Below are 22016 nucleotides of genomic sequence, written 5' to 3'. Positions count from 1 at the left end.
GGGCGGGGAAAGGGAGAAGGGCCTCCTTGGAAAAGGCGGGTTTGAAGATGATCCCGCCCTTTCCGGTTGGCTCCGCCTCTCTACTCCACCTCTCTCACTACTGCGTCTTCTTTCACGTAGGGCGTCGACGTGCGCAAAAGAAAGCCTCCCACCACACTGCCCCCCGCTGGTGGGGCTGGGTAAAGCAGGGTGCTGTTATTCTGGCCATTCAGAGAGGCCTTGCTATTCTTGAGTCACCACTGTCCTGGAACCACAAAATACTTTGTATTAAGCTAAGATGAGAGTGAAGTAGGAAATGTGCAATCTGTCTATATATAGAGCTTTGATGGCATATCGGTATAACACAATACTACTATCCAGGACCTCCAGGTGCAGACAGATTAGGATATCTCATTCACTCACTCATTCAGTTATAGAGATACAATCTAGTGGGGAGATTAAAAAAATAATTTCAGAGTGTAGTAAGTACTATATTTTAATGGAAATAAAATATGGTAATGTTATAGAGCAAGGTTAGGAGAACTAATTTAGAACAGATATCTGAAATAAGGACCCAGTTGAGCAACAAACTGGAGAAGAATCTTCCAGAGGAAACAGCAAGTGCAAACAAACATCGTGAGGTGCAGAAGAGCTTGGCTCACTTCCAGGACCAGAAAGGAGGCCAATGACAGCAGAAAGCCAGGGGTTGTGGAGATGTGGGCACAAGATAAAGAAGCTGAAATAGGCTGAGTCAGGAATTTGAAGTCTGATAGAACTGTCTTTCAGATTTCTGTACTTGTGGACAAATTACCTAATCTCTCAATATTCTGTAAAATGAGCATACGAATTGCACCTATCTCATAGGGATGTTATGAGTATGAAATAAGATAGTGTGCCTCTAGCTATTAATATAACGTGTGACACATAGTAAGCATTCAATAGCGTTATTTTAAATTTTTATTTTGAAAATAGTCATGACCTCAGTTTTTGCAATACAGGTCCCTAATGCTGTACCATTTTCCAGGATTGTTCCTGGGGAGAATTTATGGTTGTTCTAATAGAATCAGACAAATTCCCTAAATAGAGTCCATTTGATTTCATCTTATCCACTGGGCCTGAATGTTTGAGTTCAAATAGGTAAATCCTATCTATACATATAAAATGTAAATTTACGTGAATTAAGTTATCAAACTCACATAAATGATGTCTTCAAATTTATTAGGAAAAAAATCTTACGTGTGTTTGTGTGAATGTTCTGTTCTGTTTTTCTAAATATAACTGAGAATTGTAGCTGACAATAAACAAGGAGAATGGGTTGAGCAGAAATAGTCCCTTTCCCACTCAGCTGCAACTAGTCTGGTCAAACGAGTCCATCTATACCAAAATATAGCACCTCTGACAACAAGAAATAACAAAGGGTGGATGAGGCAGAGAGAAAAAAGGACAGCTCAATTTGGCTCAATTCAATAAGTATGTATAAGCACATACTAATGTGTTATTTCAACATAACATACCAATATTTTAAACTCCCTTGACTCATGTGTTTTTTTTCCTCACTCATCTGGCAAAATTCCAACTACAGATGAACCTATCTATTTTTCCCAATGCTGCATCAGAACAACCCTATTTCTTCTTTATATGTACCTGTAAGACTGGATTCCTCATCAGAAAATGTAATTCAACCTTTAATTATATAGTCATAAATGTGATTAAATAGTTAGTGTCTTTTTCCTGGTGGACTATAAGTTCCAGGAAAACAAGGACTGTGATTATTTCTTGCTCACTATTGTATTCACCAGAAGATGGTTTATATATATATATGTATATATATATATATATACATATATATATATAATTGAATGAATAAATATGTATGTCAGACACCATGAGAGGTGAGCAGAGATTTTTTAAAAAAGACTAAGAAATGTCATTAGTACTTAAAAAAGTTACACTATCACAGAATAAAAGAGATGTGAGAAAGTAGGGCTAACTTATTTGGGGGGCCATTAAAAGGCATATTATAACAATGATGACACAGATTTAAATCTTCGAAAAATTATTTAAGGATAGTCTCCTAATCTACTTAACTGTAATGTAACATTGATGGATGCCGTGGTTTTAAAATATGTACACAATTTTTTTTAATATATGTCCAACTTCAAGAAGTGGAGCTTAATTCCCACCCCTTCTCCCCTCCACCCCACCCCGTCCCAGGTCTGGTGACTTGCTCTAGACAAATAGAATAAATCGGAAGTGATAGTATACAACTAGAGACTAGATAATAAAAGGGCATTGGGGTCCCCTCCTCACTCTCCTTTGGATCACTCCCTCTGGGGAAAGCCAGCTGTTATGTGATGAGGTCACACCAGTAGATCTATGGAGAAGCTCACATGGCAAGGGACAGCCAGCAAGAAACTGAGGCCTCCTGCCAGCAGCCATGTGAGTGAGCCTTCTTGGAAGCAGAGCCTTCAGCTTTAGGCAAGCCTTTAGGTGACTGAAGCCCTAGTCTTGATTGAAACATCATTAGAAACTGAGTCACATAACCCAGTTCAGCTGCTTCTGAATTCCTGGCCAACAAAAACTGTGAGACAATATGTTTGTTGTTTTCAGCCATTAAGTTCTGTGGTAATTTGCTGTACAGTGATAGAGAACTAATCAGACAGGAACTGATATTTTTCCAGATAGAAACTCGGAAATAGTAGCAGATAGACAAGTAGCAACTACTTTTGCTCACACATCAGGCACAACACTTAAGTCTTCAGAAATTTATCATCCCAAGTACATATCCCCAAGTATTTACCAGAATATACTTAATTAAATGTTTCTCTAGCTAAGCAGTAAGAAGATGCTGAGGTAGGAATAGAAGTTAGAATTTCTAGGCTTTTTGAATAACTCTTCTTTAATCAAAATAATGCACATAGATAGTTTCTTTAAAAAAAAAAAAGCAGTCCTACAAGGCCTAGGTTAAAAAAGGGGAGTCTGCTACCCCACCCTATCTACACAAATCCCATTCCCCAATTCTTGAACATGTTTTTTTGTATATTTATTTCCCTATTTCGACATAATATGCTTATACTGCTATTTCTTGATAGGTCAATTTTAGGATTTATCTTTTGACTTCCTCACAAGGTAGATAAAGATTTAACATCCCTGTATCACTCCAGGTACCCACTTTCCCCACCTTCACCCTCCATATATACAACATATACAAGTGTTGGTTAAATCACTATCCAATATTTGTTTTACTGTGGGGTGATATAAATCAAGTAATACACTATGTAGTTAGATCTGCTTTATTATAAAATTGTTTTGTACTTTCTGGAATGAAACCTGCCTCATTTTAAAAATGGGCTCATTTTTTTTTAAACTCACTTTTTCTTCCCAACTTTACAATACAACTGTCAATTCCCTCTGAATAATGTTTTTCAGAACGCCAGACCATCAGGTATCCCTCCAGTCCCATGCTTGACCCAGGGACACTCCTCTGGGAGGCCTCAGTCCTCTTGCTCTAGTCCAGACTCTCTAGGGCTGTTGCATAGCTTTCTTCTAGGTCTTTAATTCTTCTCTTGTGTGTTATCTTCACTTTTCTGATGCCCACATCTCCTCATTTTTGTTTACTCCTTTGTTTGGATCATATCCTCTCAGTAATTTTTTGAGAAAGGATTTAAAGATATACATTATTCTTCATAGCTAACAATATCCTAATTCTATTCTCATATTTTGCTAATAATTTGGCTGGCTATAGAATTCTCTCAGAGTTTTGAAGACCCTGCTCCATTGTCCTGTAGCTTTTGGTGCTTTTGTAGTTGGTTTTCTGAGATTGAATTCTTTGTAGGGACATTTTTTGTTTTTCTTCCTGAAAGTTTTTATGTCTGTTACGGGCATTTTCCCACCCTAGAATGGCACTCTGTGTGCCCTACCACCTAGATAGCCATCCTTCAATCTTGGCTATTTTCTTGAATTCTAAGATTCTCCTCTCTTTTGTTCTTTCTAAGTGGTACTCTTATTAGTCAGACCCTGTTCTCCTTGAATTAATCGTCTATTTGTTCCATCTCTTCTCATCTATTTCTATCTCTGTCTTTTTATTCTAGTATCTACAAGATTTCCTCAGGATTTCTTCTAAAGTTTCTGTTGAAACTTTTTTTTGTTTTGGCTATCATATATTTAGTTCTAAGAAATCTTTTTTGTTCTCTCATTGTTCCTTTTTATAAAATGTTTGTGTTTTGTTGATATGTTTTTGATGTTATGTTTTTGATGATATTGATTACAGCTTTTTGTTTGTCTTCTTTTCTTCCCTTTTTGTTTCTCAAAGTTCCTTTTTTCTTATTGCTTTTGGTCTCTCTGTTTCATATTGAAGGCTTTCTCTAAAATCTGGCCAGCCTTGGTTTTCTGGTCATAGAGGCACTACAATAAAAACACAGTAGAATTCTGAGTATGCGAGTAGGAAGAGTCAGCTGTTTTGTTGTTTTTGATGCCACTGTTTATTCCTAGAAGAATTCTTTACCCCTTTTCAAGTAGGAGAGAAGGGGTCAGGCCCAATGGGGTAAGAGGAAAGCAGATGTGTGCAGTACAAGATCTGCAGTTTTGGAGCTGAGCCTTACAGGTGGTCTGCTGGAGGGTGGGGAGGAGTTTTAACATTCAGCATGGAAGGACTTTGCTTAATCCACTTTTATTTTATTTATTTCAGAACTCTCTTTTGCCCTTCTCCTTGGGATTGCGCTAAACAGAGTCCCTGTATTTGTAACCACTCTTGTTTCTGGACTGAATAATCCTGATCTTAAAATGCTTTCTAAATGAATTTTAGATAACTTTTATTTGTTTTAGTGAATCATCTGGCAGTTGTGCCCCCAATTTGTCATAGTTTTTCCACATTCATACTTTTTGTGAATTTTCTCCTGTTGATTCCAATCCTATTGTGTTCTCTCCCCAATCCACAATTACTTCTGCCCAAAATGATGGCTTTGCCTCTAAGCTGACAGAATTTGTTTGAATCATAATCACACACTGCCTTGTGACATCTCATGCTGTTATTATCTTTTCAAGTTTGTCAGTTAGCTAATTTATTTGTACACTCATTAATTCATTCAGAAGTCATCCTGTCAAGCACATGCACAATGCTAAGTACTGGGGAACCTGAAACTACCAAGGCAAGTTCCCTACCCATCTGTTGAATGGGGAAAACCAATATATAAACATAATATTTCATTCCATGTGGTAAGCACAATTATGTGGCCTTATAGGAATCTAATCCAACTACAGAGGAGAGGTTAGGGAGGGAGCCAAGTGAAGTGAAGGTGATGGGTGTGGGACAGGGTCAAAAACATTTCAGGCAACAGGTTGAGCAAAGATGTGGAGGCTGGAAACAAGGTGCATACAGGAAATTGATAACGTTCACTGACTTGCAGTGAGAGGCGTTGGAGGTGAAGCTGGGAGTAGGTGGGGCCAGATCATGTGGACCTTGAATGTCACACTGAAAATCTTAAATTTTATTCCTCAAACAATCAGGAGCATTGAATTTCCAATAGAGGTGTGATATGGTCAGATTTACAGTTTTGATAAAACAGACTAGCATGGAGGCTGTTTTTTGAGGGGTACTAGCCCAGAGCCTGGGTGATCAGTTAAGGAAATGTGGCAGTAAATCAGGTGAGTGACAACAAAGGCTGAAACTAAGTCCTTGGTTGTAAAGATGGAAAGGAAAGGATAAATAGAAGACAGAACCAGTAGAACTTGGTGCACCGGTAGGTCATGGGAGGTGAGAGGGAGGAAACTGAAGATGGCTTCCTGCTTTCTAGGTGTCTAGATACGGATGGCGTCGTGACCGAACATTTCTGAGAAAACTAGATGGATGTGTCCAATAGGTTGTTGGAATTTGAAGCTCAAGGGAGCTATCGGAACTGGAAAAATGACTTGGGAGTCATCAGTATAGAAAAGTTTCTTCAGGGGCAAATATAAATGGAGGAGAGCACTAAACAAAGGATGGAATCTGGGGGAACACTCCCAGTCTCAGAGGTGGGCTGGGCAAAAGCTTGGGAAAGAGAGAATGAAATAATACTAGCGAGAAATACAAGGAGAATCTGGAGTGTTAGGTACATAGGAAATTTAATTGAAGGAGGAAGGAATCAGCATTGTCAAAATGCAGCAGACATTTCATGATGTCATGGAAAATGGTCATTAGACTTGGCAATGTGGTCAGTTTCAGGAGGGTGGAGTTGGAAACCAGATTGCCTAGTGGATTAAGGTGTGAATGGGAGTTATGACGTGAAGTCATTTACTGTACATAGCTTGCTCTTTCAGAAACATCCCCTAAATAATGAAGGTAAAGATAGAGCTTAGGTGGCATGTCTCCCCAAATCAGATGATCTCAAGCATCTTCAGAAAAAGTAGAGCAATGTACTATGTGTGTATTTATATTTAATAACTGATAATTAAATAAATAGATCTAATCAAATATCAGCACCAAACTTTCAGGTTTTTATTTAGCCTTTCTTCCTCTTTTGTGCCATAATATTCCTTTTCCTTCACCACCTTTTTTTCCTTTAAATTATTTCTGCCCAGTCCATTAAATGCCAGAAAATGATTAGGTACTAGAAAACTTCCCACAGAAATCTTTATGTCTCATTTCAAGCTATTTCCGGCTTTGGTCATTAAAAAAAAAAAGCTGTTATTTGCACAGTAATCAGAATTCCATCAAGAATGCTGTGTACATTGCATCTAAGTCATGCCATTGTTATAATGACTAGTATTAGAATAACAAAGTTGTAGCCTTGTTTGTCTCTGAAAGATTTAATGTTGTTTGGCAAAATTATAATGGAAGGGAGGCTGGACTTGAAGAAATAAAAGATTGAACTATGTACCCTGTGGGTGCTCCTTGAAGAGTTATTGAATGACTAATCATTTGTTTCATAGGCTCTAACATGAACAAGATGAGATGGTTGCCACAGGAGACACAGTTGAAGAAGTAAACTCATAAAAAGGTCTGACTTGAAGGATTCTCTGGGAAATGTCAGTGCTAGTTACAGAATTTGTATAAACTGTTTTATACATTCTAAAATTTTTTATAAATCTGGAAGGAAAAAATATAATTATCAAGAAAATAAAGTCAGATCCAGCAACCTCACTTCTGGGTATATATCCAAGGAAAACAAAACCATGTTCCTGAACAGATATCTGCACTCCCCTGTTCATTGCAACATTATTCACAATTGCCAAAGTACGTAAACAGCCTAAGTGTCTGGCAATAAATGGGTAAAGAAGCTGTGGTGTACACACATACAATGGACTATTATTCACACATGAGAAAGAAGAAAATTCTGCCATTTGCTACAACAATGGGTGGAACTTGAGGGCCACAGGTTAAGAGAAATAAGCCAAACAGAGAAAAACAAAAAAATATTACATGGTATCACTTATATGTGGAATAATCACTTTAAAAAGTAGAAGTCATAGAAACAGAGTAGAAAAGTGGTTTCTCAAAGCTAGAGGATGGGGGAAGTAGGGAGGGGTTGGTAAAGGGTACAAACTTTCCATTATAAGATGAGTAAGGTATGAAGATCTAATGTATACCATGTGACTATAGTTGATAGCACTGTATTGTACAACTGAAATTTGCTAACAGAGTTGAACTTAAATGTTCTCACCAAGGCGGAAACATGTTAAATATGTCAGATGATGGATGTGTTGATTAACTCTATAGGGGGAATTATTTCACTATATATATATATATATATAGTGAAATATATATATATTTATATATATATATATATACACACACACGTATATTAAAATCACCACCATGTACACTTTAAATAACTTATAAATTTATTTGTCAATCAGATCTCAATAAGGCTAAAAAGGATAATAAAGTAAAAATGTTCTCTTAAATGGTGATTGTTTCTGATTACAAGTTTGCTACAGATTTGTTTTGGGAAAGAGTTTGAGTCTTATGGAATAGAGCTTTCATTCTGGGGACACTGATACTGTAAAACTCTTCCAAATTACAGCCTATTGCATCAGGGTGAAATCCAGAGCTGATTCATGTTTGGACTGTTTCCTTCTGCAATTTTAGGCTTTATTCATTTAATTTCTTTTTTCATATTGTGTCTCATTTTGATGGCCTAATCTTCAGGCATTGATACTGTGGCTACATGAAGAACATTCATTCATTTTATAAGCATGTGCAGAGAATCTCCATGTGAAGATCTCTGGATGTCACCAGGCATGTTTGAGGCATAATCCCTGTTTAAGGAATTTAAAGAGATTACATTTAAGCGGTAGAAACATAAAGTAGAAAATTTCATGAATCATTACATATTAAGTTACAAACTGGTGGAGGAGAAAACCAGGGAGACCATGTAGAAGAGGGGGTTTGAGCTGGGTATAGCCCAAGAAAGGTAAGTAGGATCTGTACGCATTTATAATGAAAAAGAACTTTCTAGGTAAAGGAGATTGTACTTATATGTATCTACAGTGGCATGTAGATATTAGAATCACAGCTTCTCAAGCCCACCAGACTTACAGATGGTGACTTTTTAAATACATGTCAGTCTGCATGGCAGTGGTGGACAGAGTAAAGGCTAGGGGGTTTAAGAAAGGAATATGTAAGTTTCTATGCCTGTTTCTCTCAACTAGAAAAATAGAAGCAATGTCTACTTTGGGCCTACCATATCCTAAGCTACTCCATTAAATGATGGGTTTAAAAAAAAAAAGGCTTACCAAAAACAGATAATCTGAAATACTGAACTTTTCATGTGTAAGATGTTGGGAAGCCTTCCAGTTTCACCTTAAAATTTTCTCCTTAAAAACAACAACAAAAAGCTAATAGACTAGTCTCATGACCGGGAAACAGAGGACCTGGTTCTACCCACTACCCAGCTCTCAGTCCTGGCTCACAGAATCTCACCTCCCTGGGCCTGCTTCCTCCTCTAAAGTGAGAGGGAGCAGTCTCCACCTTTGCTGCCCCAAAAGAGCCACGTTTGACTATGAAATGTGACTGGTTCGTGTAAAATACACGCCAGATTTCACAGATAAAAAGAAAAAGAACCTATTTTATGGGTAATTTAATATTAAGTATATTTTGAAATGGTTTGTGCATATTGGGTAAATCATTAAGATTAACTTCATCCGTTTCGTTTTGCTCTTTTGATGTGACGAGAAAAATCTAAATTACACAGCTCTGGGTCTAGATGATCCCTAATATCCCTTTCAGCCTCATGACTCGGCCAGGGACACTAGGGACACGGTTCGATTTCCTTGCATTAAGATACCGAAGGACTGTCCCGGCGAGCGCCCGGTGGGGCGGGGCCCTGCGGGAAGACCCTGATCCCTCTGGGTCTCGCTCTCGCGCTAGGCGGGAAGGACCCGACCACTGCGAGGGGGTCTTGGGGCGGGCCAGTCGGGCCTTGTCTCCTGGATTAGAACAGAAGGCGCGCGGGGGCGCGCGCGGCGGCCGGGCGGGCGGATCCGGGAAGCGGGTTCATTCGTCAGCCTCACGCGCGAGAAAGGAAACTGGTCAGAGGCCTCGGCAGGCCGGCGCGGGTGCCTAGGCACGTCCGTAGTCTCGACGGCTAGGTGGCCGCCGCTGAGAGGCGGTAGAGCCGAGGGCGGGCCAGGGAGGTGGCCGGGAGGTGGGGCGCGGGCGGGGGCCGGCCCGCGCGGGCTTCATCTGAGGACGCCCGGCCTGCTCCGGAATCCTGGGTTCTCTTCTCCAAGGTGCGCGGCAACGACGGCTAGAGCGGCTATGGGCCGCCGCTGGGGCTTCCTGATCGGCCTCCTGGGCTCAGTGTGTCTGCTCCGCTCAGGCCACGGCGGGCAGCAGCCCCCGGAGACAGCGGCGCAAAGGTGCTTCTGCCAGGTGAGGGGTAAGCGTGTTGCTGTTCCTTGAGTTTCCCGGCCCGGTCCAGCGCTGTATCCCGCGCGCCCGGGCAGGTGAGTCGCTGGGGTGCATCTTTGCATCTCCATCTCCCCAGAATGAACCCCCTATGCTCCTGCTCCCTGGCTTGGTCTGGGTCGTCTGCAGTTCTCCTGGATAGGTGTGGACGGGTCCCCTCAAGCAGCCTGGACCTCTCTCTGTGTGGTCTCCCACTCTTCGGATCAGACTTGGGGCGAGGGGTGTGGGTGCACGCTGTTATGTTTTTACTGAGTTGATTTATGCACCTTTGTTGGTTTTCCCTACCCAGAGAGGGCATGCACAGTGTGCACGCACACTCAGTATTTTTTTTGTTTCCGCAGAACCTGGGTCTCACTTCTAATTTGACTTGAAACTATGTACCCTGTGCCTGTGCTGGGTGCTTTCGGCCAGGACAGGCTTTTGTAAGGGGAGGGGTGGGGGTCGGGATGCTACTGTCAAATCTCATTGTATGTCAGGCAGGGGAATAGCTTCCTGTGACTTTTCTGTGTCTAAGCCCAGTGGCTCGTGTCTTTGGAGTTGCCGCACTTCTGTGGCTCCTTGTCCTGTGTGTTTTTTTCATTTTCCTTAAAGTCATGAGCTTCTCTTACCGTGACACTAATGCAACTGGTCTAAATCGGGCGGATAACAAATTTGATATCAGGCATATTATGATCATTTCCTTATGTTAGTTAGAGATGAGCAAAAAATTCAAAGAAACTTCGAAGTTTCTGGATCTACAATTTCTCGTATTTTAATGTCATTATTCTTTAAAAATTTAATAAATATGTTTATCGATTTTAAAGAGAGAGGAGGGGGGAGAGAAAGAGAGACATCAACATGAGAGATGAAACATCAATGAGTTGCCTCCCATATATGCCCCAACCAGGAAATCAAACCTGCAGCCTAGGTATGTGCCCTGACCAGAATCAAATCCCCAATCTTTTGGTCTATGATGGGATGACCGCTCCAACCAAATGAGCCACACAGGGCTTAATATCATCACTTTTATTTTTTAAAAATATTTTATTTACTTATTTTTACGAGAGGGGGAAGAGAAGGAGGGAAACAGCGGTTGCCCTGGCAACCCAGGCATGTGTCCTGACTGGGAATGAAACTGGCCACCCTTTGGTTCTCAGGCCCCAGCTCAGTGCACCCAGGGCTAATGTCATTACTCTTAAAGTCAGCATTTGATTGGCTTCCACTGATAAAAATTATATTTTACACAAAATTGAGGGTAGGCTTTCGTTCTTTTAAAGTGGATTTTACTATTAATTTGTTGTCAGAAATAGCATTTTATGTGTGTAGAGGCAATGATAGTATTTCACAGAGGATACAAACACTTTAAGGATTATGAGAAGGAGAGATGCCTTTTTACTGGTTTATATTCTTAGATTCTTTGTTGTTTTACTGGGTGATTTGAATGTTGAGGTGTTATCTGGAACCGTGTAAGAGAAGTTGTGAAGAAGTTACTGCTTTATACACAGCACACAGTACTTAAAAGGAAAAAGGGTCATTTTCTTTCCGATTACAGACATACAATAATAGAAAGTTTAAACATTTAAAAAATAAGTAACATAGAAGTAAGTGTCTTTAAAATAAGGCATTTGGTGTTGAAAGAAGATACCCAATATAACATTTTCAGCTGCAGTCTAGAATTGGATAATGCAATGAAAGTACATGTTGAGCTTTTCACCTTTCACTTTTCCTCTGAATGACCTGTTCAGGTATCTGACTAAAGTTGAGGGGCTTTTACATTAAAAAAATTATTTTCTTTTTTCTGATTTGTGTTTATGCTTGTTCTCTCCTTTCATGATATTTTCAAGATTTAAATTCTGCCCCAACACAAAAATCTGTCAGGCCTGTTTCTTTTTCTTTTAGAACAGAGAGACTATCTGTTTTTCCTCCTAGAGTCAACTTTAAAAAATGATAAATTGAGAGTCACATACTAAAAGACAATTTTTAGAAAGATTTCAAATGGTCTACTTAAATGAACTTAAGAATAGAGACCATCAGTTCCAATCCAATTAATGCAACAAAAGTATACTTTAGTTATGTGACGGTTGGTACTAAAGGGATTCTGGTAAAGAGAGAACAAGGGGGAGAGGATGGCGATGAAGAGACATGAACAGAAAGATGGAAACTACCATATAAACATGCACACACACAAACAGAGCAAGAGAGAGAGAAAGAAAAATAGAGAAAGGAACGATAAGGTGAGATGAATGGTGAAAATATTCACCCAACAAACAGTTATAAACATTGGGCATTCATCTGAGTGTTTGGAATACAGAAATAACCACAACATGATCCCTGCCCTGAATAACTTAGAGTTTAGGGAGTAACGTTCTTTGGGGCTTAGGGAGAGGCAGGGATCCTAAGTGTTGGGAAAAAAAAACAAGTTAGTAAATATTGGTAGACACAAAATTAAAAACTAAATTTTCACCTAATGTTTGGAAATACCAGCTAAAATCTTTTCTGGCTCTATTTGCATTACCCAATTAGCTGCAAAGTCCTGCTGATTCTGTTTTGTTAATGCATAGTCACATCCCTTTTGTCCCTTCCTGTTTACAGTTCCTTTTACCACTTCTTTGAGTTACCACATCATCACCCCTTACATCACTGTTGCATGGGTACCTGGCTTGTAGTAGGGGGTCAGCTGACAGAATATCAGCTTTTATTTGAGCCACAGCAGCCTGTAATTAGTTATTTGACCTTAGAAAGTCATTGGTGTAAAACGTACAAAAATCTACAATCAGTTTAAATTCAACAGGCACTTATTGAGGCCTACTGTGAACAAGCTTTGAGAGTCAAACAATGAATTAAAAAATTAAAAATTTAGTACCAATTCTTGAATCTCCACAGTTCTGAGCCTGCTACATACTTGGTGCTGGGTAAGTATTAGGGAAATTTCAATTCAAGATGGGAACACCATGCTAGCAGAAGTACATTCTTCTGATTCTTCTGCCTAGCAAGCTATTTACATGTTATTCTGCAATTGATCTCTCAGATGGTTGATGGCTCCAAATGAATCTTTAAACGTAATTACTACAGCTCTGATCATTGTGGCTCAGTTGGTTGGGCATTTTTCTGCAAAGCAAAAGGCTATAGGTTCGATTCTTGGTCAGAAGACTTGACTGACTGGGTTGTGGGTTTGGTCCCTGGTTGGGCACAAAGGAGAGGCAACTCGTCCAAGTGTCCCCTATCTTTTTCTTTCTCTCTTACTTCCCCTATCTCTATCAATCAATCAATCAATCAATCAATCTTTAAACTTACTACCTGTTAGTTGATATACCTGTTAGTTGACATCAAATCCTACTAAAACCATTTTCACTGTAGGTTGGAAGTTCTTTTGATAACAGTACTTTACTGTTAGTTGCTGGAAATATGTGATCAATTTTCTGGGACGTGAATTTTCCTTATACACAAACTCTCACTTGTTTTTAATCATTCTAGGTAAAAAATTTTTTACACAGAAAATTGGCCTTTTTTCTCCTTTTGGTGTATAAATCTATGTATAGTTTGTGTAAACAACCCCGTAATTAAGACCTGCTTTTTAAAAAATTAATTTATTTTTTTAAATGTTTTATTTATTTTAGAGAGGGAAAGGGAGGAGGGGAAAGAGGGAGAGAAACATCAATGTGCAGTTCCCTTTCATGTGCCCCTTGTTGGGGACCTGGTCTGCAACCCAGGCATGTGCCCTGACTGGGAATCCAACTAGTAACACTTTGGTTTGCAGGCCTGTGCTCAGTCCACTGAGCCACACCAGCCAGGGCAGGGCCCACTCTTTTAAAACAAAATAATATTTGTGGTATTTGTTGTAATTAGGTGTGAGCTTGAAGTAAATGAAGACTCTTCAGAGTTTCTTATTTCTTTTTGGCAATTATTGCCCCATTATGTTTAATGAATGAAAGAGAATGAATGTAACAGAGCTTTAGTCCCAATTTATGGAATCCCAGTATGCATTTAATTTTTTTAAAGATTTTATTTATTTTTTTTTTTTTAAGAGAGGGGAAGGGAGGGAGAAAGAGAGAGAGAGTAACATCAATATGTGGTTGCTTCTCATGTGGCCCCCACTGGGGACCTGGCCTGCAACCCAGGAATGTGCCCTGACTGAGAATCGAACCTGCGATGCTTTGGTTCACAGCCCGCGCTCAATCCACTGAGCTATGCCAGCCAGGGCCCAGGATGCATTTTAAAGGAATAATCTCAGAAGAAATATTGAAGCTCAGATATGGAGGCAGTATGGACACCTTTATTTAAATTAATTACAAATGAGTTTGATAAAGCATTTTGACTACATAGGAGTTTGCAGTCTTAATATGACTAGTGATAATAACACTCAGATCCACTTATTTGAGTGCAGTAAATCTCTATCAGGCTAATGAATGGGAAGTAGCTCAAGTAATCCAAAATGGCTACTTTGAAAATGGACTGTTTTGCCCTGGCTGGTATGGCTCAGTGGATTGAGTGCTGGCCTGCAAACCAAAGGGTTGCTGGTTTGATTCCCAGTCAGGGCACATGCTGGGTTGCAGGCCAGGTCCCCAGTAGGGGGTGTGGGAAAGGCAACCACACATTAATGTTTCTCTCCCTCTCTTTCTCCCTCTCTTTCCCTCTGTCTAAAAATAAATAAATAAAATATTGTAAAAAAAAAAAGAAAATGGATTATTTTTTGTTTGGAGTACATTGTAGATATACCCTGCATACTTGAATTTCAGCAGATTTACTTGTCTAGTGTCTTGTTTATGTCAATTTTAAAAATAGTTTTTAATTTGTTAGAGTGGCTGGGCCTTGGAAGAGGCACCTGATAATATGTTGGGTGGTGGGTGGATATAAGCCCAGGATTAAAATTTTTAGGCGGAGGGATCTTTGAAACAGGTTATACTAGAGAGCTGTCCACTGACTCTCAGTACTTGCTGTATTCCAGGCTTTTCTGAACACGGTGTGTGAAACAAACCCCATTTCACATTGGTTGATACACTTTGGGTCATTTAACAATTTAAAGTTCTAGCAAGAGCAGGACTTTAATGTAGAAGTCGCTCTTAGCATTCATTCCATGTCTTTATAATGGTACCAACTACCAAGTATAGGATCTTTGGGATTTTCATGATTCCATTACCAAGAGTTGTTCCAATCTACTCTGTCAAAGAATGAATACTTACGTTCTTTTTTATGGTCACAAAACAATGAAATTAAATACAGCTAAAGTTCTTTGCCAAATAAAGTGCACTTTGAGAACTTTAAAAAGGTATTTCATATTTATATGAGTTCGAGGAGTATATTCTTACAGTGCTTTGGGGAAAAAAGTGATAATCTGTGATAGGGCTAGAAGTAGTTGGTACACAAGGAAACTGTTTAGAAAGTATGTTCTGTTTTGTCTTTTGTTGCGTACTAACGGACACCTCTCACCAGAGAACAGTGAGCGAGAAGGCCCGTGTTATTTTCTTTTCTCTTGCCTTTTATACAGTATTGTGGTATTTTGTCCAAACCAGTCAGAATCAGTGGAGAAAGCATCTGAATCTCCTTCTACAGCTGATATTTGTTTATCTTGTTTTGTGTTCCATTGGGGCTATAGAAGTAAGATTTTGGGGAAATTTTTAGCTACAAACTTGGCTTTCTTTTTTTCATTCAACACATATTGTAGGTTGCTTTGGGGAATAGTAAAACCCATTTTCCTAGAATCATTTAAGCATTGGCAAGGTAATAATAATTATTAATATTTACTGGACATTTTACTTGTCATTTTAATTTGATATCAACACTTTGAGATGGGAACTATTATTGTTTCTATTTTGTATTTAGGTAGGAAATAGAGGCCTGGAGGGGTTAAAAAATGTAGCCAAGGCCAACAGTGAAGAAGTAGTAGAGATGGGATTCAACGCTGACTGTGTGCTAACCATTGGTGCACACTGCCTCGTCCTGGAAGGTGTGTAGGAGGAAACTGCTATGTTGCTTGAGAGGGTGCAAAAGAGGCCTTCAAAGGCTTTCTAATTCTTAAGGGATTAGAACTTTGAACTGGGTGATGTTATGTCAGGCCTATACTGGTCCTCATATCTACCATTCCTCAACAAGGGCCTTTTAATCACTACCTATTAATTTGGGCCCCTACTCGTGGCTGAGTATCTCCTGAAGCCTAGAGCAGTAAGCTTTCAGGTTGTTTAAAAGATTCTTATTTATTCATTTTTAGAGAGAGGGAAGAGAAGAAGAAAGAGAGGGAGATAAATATCATTGTGTGCTTGCGTCTTGCACATCCCGTACTGGGGACCTGGCTCATAACCCAGACATGTGCCCTGACTGGGAATTGAACTGGTGACCTTTGGTTTATAGCCCTCGCTCAATCCACTGAGCTACACCAGTCAGGTCAGATTTTAACATGCATCAATCACTGTGTGTGTGTGTGTGTGTGTGTGTGTGTGTGTGTGTGTGGCGGGGGGCTGTACAGTGTTAAAAAATTCAGATTTCTATGGTATGACCAGATTTCTGTTTTCCTTTGGGAGACAGGAGTAGTAGTTATTTACGTAGCTTTAGTACATTCTGAAATACAGCCTCAAGTCATCCTTGTTATCTGTTGGCACCTGCATTTTGGTTTTAGTTTAGGTAATAGAACTTTACTTCCTTTCCAAGATTCCGCCCTGGGTGTATTAACTGGATTTCCACCTTAGTCTTTTCCTGAGACCCTATTCTGGTAACATGCCTGGTTCTCTAGTTGCCAGAACTAGGCCTGGTGTTATACCGCCAGATCTCCTGCCAGTTTCAGGTTCTGCTGCCTGTTGTCAGGCTTTCCCAAAGGGTCAGATGACTTGGATTTCCAGATACCTTCCTGTCTCTTCTTTGCTGGGCTCTCTCCATCTATTGAAATTCCTGCCACCCTCATTCTGCCTCCTTAGCTGTCCTACCTGTTTTTGTAGTGGGGGATACCTCCTGCTCAATTTCTAAGTTAAGGACAGAAGATTTTAAACTCTACCATTGTCTTGCCTCATTTCCTTTTGAGGTCTCTAGGCTATAAGCCACCTTCGCTCTGGATACATCTTACATTCTTTTCTGGTTTGGGGCTTCTTATAGCTTCTTGTAATTAGGATGTGTACCGATAGAATGTTATGTGCAAAGTGTTATTATCTTTGCTGGTTGCTTTCCTTGCTCTGTGAGTGCATTCCTGCCACTTGAGCTGGTGTGGTCTGGGGCACCACAAGTGACATAGAAGTATATAAGTATAGATAGTGCAGTACTGGTCTCCAATGAGAGTGAGAATGGACAGCATTCATTCATTTACCTACCCATTTCACAAACAGTTATTGGTCATCTACTGTGTGCTTTCTAGAAGCGCAGTTGTACTAAGTTCATACAAAGAACAAACATGATTTTTCCCTCAAGGATTTTAAACTGGGTAGGAGTGACATAGATGAATTCAATACAGTGAGGTGATTGCCATGTAGGAGTATGTGGACTGTCACAGGAGAATGTAGGAGAGGCAGTTAACCCAGCAGGGGGTGTGTGGTACCTTAGGGACAGCTTCTCAAAAGAGGCCATGCCTGAGCTTGAGTGTTGAAGATAGATGTTTGCTTTAAGACAGAATTCATCAGGAGGAAAAATGGATTGCTTCAAACCCTTTCTCTCAAGTCTGTGTGTATGTATATTTGTAACTTAGTATCTCTGTCTGGCATGTGGCCTTTGGGCTTTGCAGTCTTTGTACCACTTATTCTTGCATAATACAGGGTCCAGCAGAAGTGACATCTGCTTGAGTGTGGTTGGTAGGGTATGTGAATGTCTCGTGTGAGATGGACAGCAATTTGAACATTTAACCAAAAATGTCATACAGTGTGCTTGAGTGTGATATTGTTATGTTACAGAATTACATGCTTATGATTTTGTAATAAAAGATTTTGTAATAAAAAAGAGGCATTATTTGTACTGGACCCTGTATTTTGTATCCAGTGGGAGAAACAGTACCTATTTCATGTCTTTAGAAGTTCTGCTTTTAAGACTCAAAAATGGTGTAAAAAAATCAAGTCATCTAGGCTAGCAGCACTTCTGTTTTCTTGGTACCCAGAATTAGGACTCTGAGGTTACTGTGTACTCAGAGAACTTTTAACAGGAAACAAAGAGATATTTGCATATGAAATGAAAATAGTTAGTACAGTGGCAAATAGGTAGATCAGATTTCTAGAAACTGAATTAGTTACTCTAAAACAAATACAACTAGGCAAATTGTTAAAAAAATTAGTTCTTAAATATTGCTGTCATAATCCAAAGTATTCTTATCTGTTAGGTGAAAGATTTTCATTACTGTTTTGTCATGCTCTATAATTAAAAGGTAGTATAGGATTTTATATATTCCAAAAGGAAATCATCTAAATTTCAATTAAGTATTTCAATAAAGTGTTTATTTGCTTCCTTAACATTAGATTAAAATTTTTTTTTCTGTCGGCAATGTTTCCCTAAAATATAAACAAAAGTGGTTTATAATGCAAATATTCAGGCCAAAGTATAACAAGGATCTCTTTTCTGCAGCATACTTTATATTAAAAATATTTCTAGATACTTTTTAAAAATCATGGTGTATTTGTTACTTCCTTGTAGCAGTGTTTAATTAATTATTAGGTGTTTGTCTAGCCCCAAATAAACATCTAAGAATTTTATTATTTTAAAAATAATTTTTATTTATTGATTTGAGAGAGAGAGAGAGAGACAGGCAGACAGACAGACAGACAGACAGACAGACAGACAGACATTGATTTGTGGTTCCATTTATTTATGCATGCATTGGTTGATTCTTGTAAATGCCCTGACTGGGGTATTGAACCTGCAACCTTGGTGTGTCCTGACAATGCTCTAACCAACTGGCCAGGGCAACATCTAAGAATTTTAGTTTCATATCTAATAATGCTGTCTGACCACAACATGACCTCCCACTATATCCTATTATAGGTACATTTAGTAGTTTGATTTAGTAACTATAGTTAAGACATCATTTTTCAGTGTTTGAACATCAGGATTGGCTTTGTGGGCACTTTGCTATCTCAGTGTTGCTAATGATAACTAATCTCTAGGCACCATTTCAAACCTACAAAAATTATTATGTCCTAGTGTTTAAGGGTTGTTAGATCCTTATAATAAATTATTGTTTGTCTCACAAATTCATTATCACTTCACCCATCTTGTCTTGGACCTACATATCCTGTGGGAAACTAAAATAAAGGAAACAGAGCCAGTTGAATTATAAGGCTATAGAGTCTCAGGAAAGCCAAGAACAGGAATGCAAGTGGGCTTGGGGAAAGATGGGTGGAAGTCAGGAAAAACCCATGGAGTCCAGGTAGTGTATGCTTTCTATCTCCTATCTCTGCTTCTTTGCATATCTCTTAAAATCTTCCCTTTCTCTGTTAACTGGTGATGTGCTCCTCAGTTCACATGATGGAATATAGTCTGAGTTTATTTGTTTACTGGTCTAGCCACAGTCAGAGACATCTCTCCCTCTTAATCTCCATGCCAGATTCCCGGAGAAGGGAGTGTGACCTGGTTTAGGTCAGATGCCCACCCCTGGTCAGTCCTGGTGGGCAGGGTTAGAAAGTGGCTGCAGGGGACCAAATCTCTGAGTGTGTACATGTCTTTAATGAGCTCAGTACACCCTGCAAAACGTATCCACTGCATTTCTCTGGGTCTGTAGTAAGAGCAATAGCATTACTAGATTATTGTCCTAATTTATCTCAGAAAATTATGGGGAGGAGGGTAGATAAAATGTGGCTGAATAGAGTGCTTTCATTGTAACCATATAAGGGAAAAGAACTCTTGCGTCTAAGAATTTTGATTTAATATTTCATTTTCTTTGTAACAGGTTAGTGGTTACTTGGATGACTGTACCTGTGATGTTGAAACCATTGATAAATTTAATAACTACAGGCTTTTTCCAAGACTACAAAAACTTCTTGAAAGCGACTACTTTAGATATTACAAGGTATTTTTATTTTTAATTTTTTGTATAAGAATACTTAAAGTTTAAATGGACAATTACGTTTTATAAGGCATTGCTAAGCTTCAGAATTGTGGCTATTGCTTGAAATTGATCAAGGCTATTAGGAAAATTCTGTTCATAAAAGTGAACCATGTGATTTTGAGACTACCCATTGTATACTTTTAATTTTAATAACTGAGTTTTGCACTCAAGAGTAAGAAACTGGTTGGTTAAACTGAAGTCAGAACAGAAACTATTATGTGTATTGTTATCCAAATTGTGAGTTGATCATAATTTTCTGTCAGATTTTTTCCAGTTAATCAATATTAACTTAAATATTTTTAAGCAGCATAACTTTATTTTGACCTGTATTATTTTAACCAGTCACTTGTCATTTTTTTTATAATTTTAAGAAATATTTTATTATTTTTTGAGAGGAGAAGGGAGAGAGAGAGAAAGAGAGGGAAACATCAATGTGTGGTAGCCCCTTGCACTCCCCCTACTGCGAACCCAGCCTACAACTCAGGCATGTGCCCTAGACTGGGAATCGAACTGGTGACCCTTTGGTTTGTAGGCCAGCATTCAATCCACTGAGCCACACCAGCCAGGGCTCATATTTTATCTTGAGATATCTACTGAAAGAGTATAGAAAACCTGATCATTAGATTATGTAGTTACAGTCTGAGTTGACAATTGTCTAAGTATTCTACCATGCTAACTGTTACTTGCTTTAAAAGAATATGACTTGAGCAGTGGTGATCTGAGTTACTTTGGCTCCTAGTTGCTGTCTGTTCAGTGTTTAGTGGCATCTGTGTCTTTCTAGCCAAGTCCACCAATTTACTTACACCAGCCACACATTTATGTCATCACTGGAACTTGACAACTGGTAAGTGAAGGAAATAGAAAAATTGCAGCCAGTAACATGATCAGGTGATAGCATCACAATTCAACACCTGTCAGTTATAAACTTTTTTTATTTTTATAGATCATTTTGAAACTTTTTCTATTATTATTTTACAGGTAAACCTGAAGAGGCCGTGTCCTTTCTGGAATGATATCAGCCAGTGTGGAAGAAGAGACTGTGCTGTCAGGCCCTGTCAATCTGTAAGAGCCATGTATATATTTGAGAACTGTTACATTTTTAAAAATAGTTACAACTTTTTATAAGGGGCCGATATAACTAAAATGATATTTTAATCCTGAGGCTAAATATGATGAGTAATATTTACATATTAAAAACCTAAACTTACAATGAACAACAATAAAATTTAAAAGTATTTTTTAAAAAACCTAAACTTACAAATATAAAACATTTTGAATTGTACTGCCTTCATAATAATAGAATTAAAATTTTGTGGTTAATGTAATCATTTTACTTATTAGTGAGATTAATATAAATGGTCCCCAATTTAATGGATGGTTGAATTTATGGCTTTTTGATGTTATGATGGTATGAAAGCTCTGTGTGTGAGGTAGAAAGTGTAATTTGAATTTTGAATTTTGATTTTTTTTCTGGGCTAGTGATATGTGGCATGATACTCTCTCGTGATGCTGGGCAGTGGCAGTGAGATGATTTCACTCAACTGTAGGCAAATGTAAGTGATCTGAGCACACTCCAGGCAGACAGGCTAAGTTATGATGTTTGGTAGGTTAGGTATATTAAATTTTTATTTCATTTTGACCTACTATACTCTCATCTTATGATGGGTGTATTGGGATATAATCCCATCATAAATCAGGGAGCATCTGTAGTTCTTTTGGCTTGATATTTGTTTTTCTTCTTATATCTTACCTGAACAAAGTTATGTTTATAGTATAGTAAATGAAATTAATCAAGGTATAAACAAAACCCCTCTCCTTTTTTTGTGGGTGCATTATTTTCCTTGCATTTCCTTGGGTGGGGAGGGGTTGGACAAAATACCTGGTTTTATGTAGGATTTCTCAGAGCATTACAATTTGAAGTATTCTAATCAGAAAGCAGAGAATTTCACACTTTGCAATGAAGCCTTTTTTTCTTTAAAAGTATATATTTTAATTTTAATTTTTTTATTGTGGTAAAATATAAATAACATACATTTATAATTTTAATCATTTTTAAGTGTATAGTTCATTTGGCATTAAGAGCCATAATTAGACCCAAGATTTTGGAAAGATAATTGGCAATATTGTGGAGAGTGGGGAGGAGGATGAGGGGATGGAGAAGAAACT

At 38.6% G+C, this 22016-nt stretch overlaps 1 protein-coding gene across 1 annotated transcript in view; it reads left to right on the top strand.

Annotated features, from left to right (window-relative positions):
* Positions 1-9351: 9351 nt before the first annotated feature.
* ERO1A (endoplasmic reticulum oxidoreductase 1 alpha) overlaps positions 9352-22016 on the top strand; it is a 42355-nt gene continuing 29690 nt past the window's right edge. Inside the window, exons 1-3 of the mRNA XM_045822883.1 lie at positions 9352-9829; positions 19692-19811; positions 20829-20912. Coding sequence (XP_045678839.1) covers positions 9716-9829; positions 19692-19811; positions 20829-20912 — 318 coding nt within the window. The 5' untranslated portion in view covers positions 9352-9715. The remainder of the gene's footprint in view (positions 9830-19691; positions 19812-20828; positions 20913-22016) is intronic.

The sequence above is a fragment of the Phyllostomus hastatus genome, unplaced genomic scaffold, assembly GCF_019186645.2.
Source record: "Phyllostomus hastatus isolate PE091 unplaced genomic scaffold, TTU_PhHast_1.1 phas_scaffold_501, whole genome shotgun sequence".
Lineage (NCBI taxonomy): Eukaryota > Metazoa > Chordata > Mammalia > Chiroptera > Phyllostomidae > Phyllostomus > Phyllostomus hastatus.
This window is presented reverse-complemented; position numbering and strand designations above follow the sequence as displayed.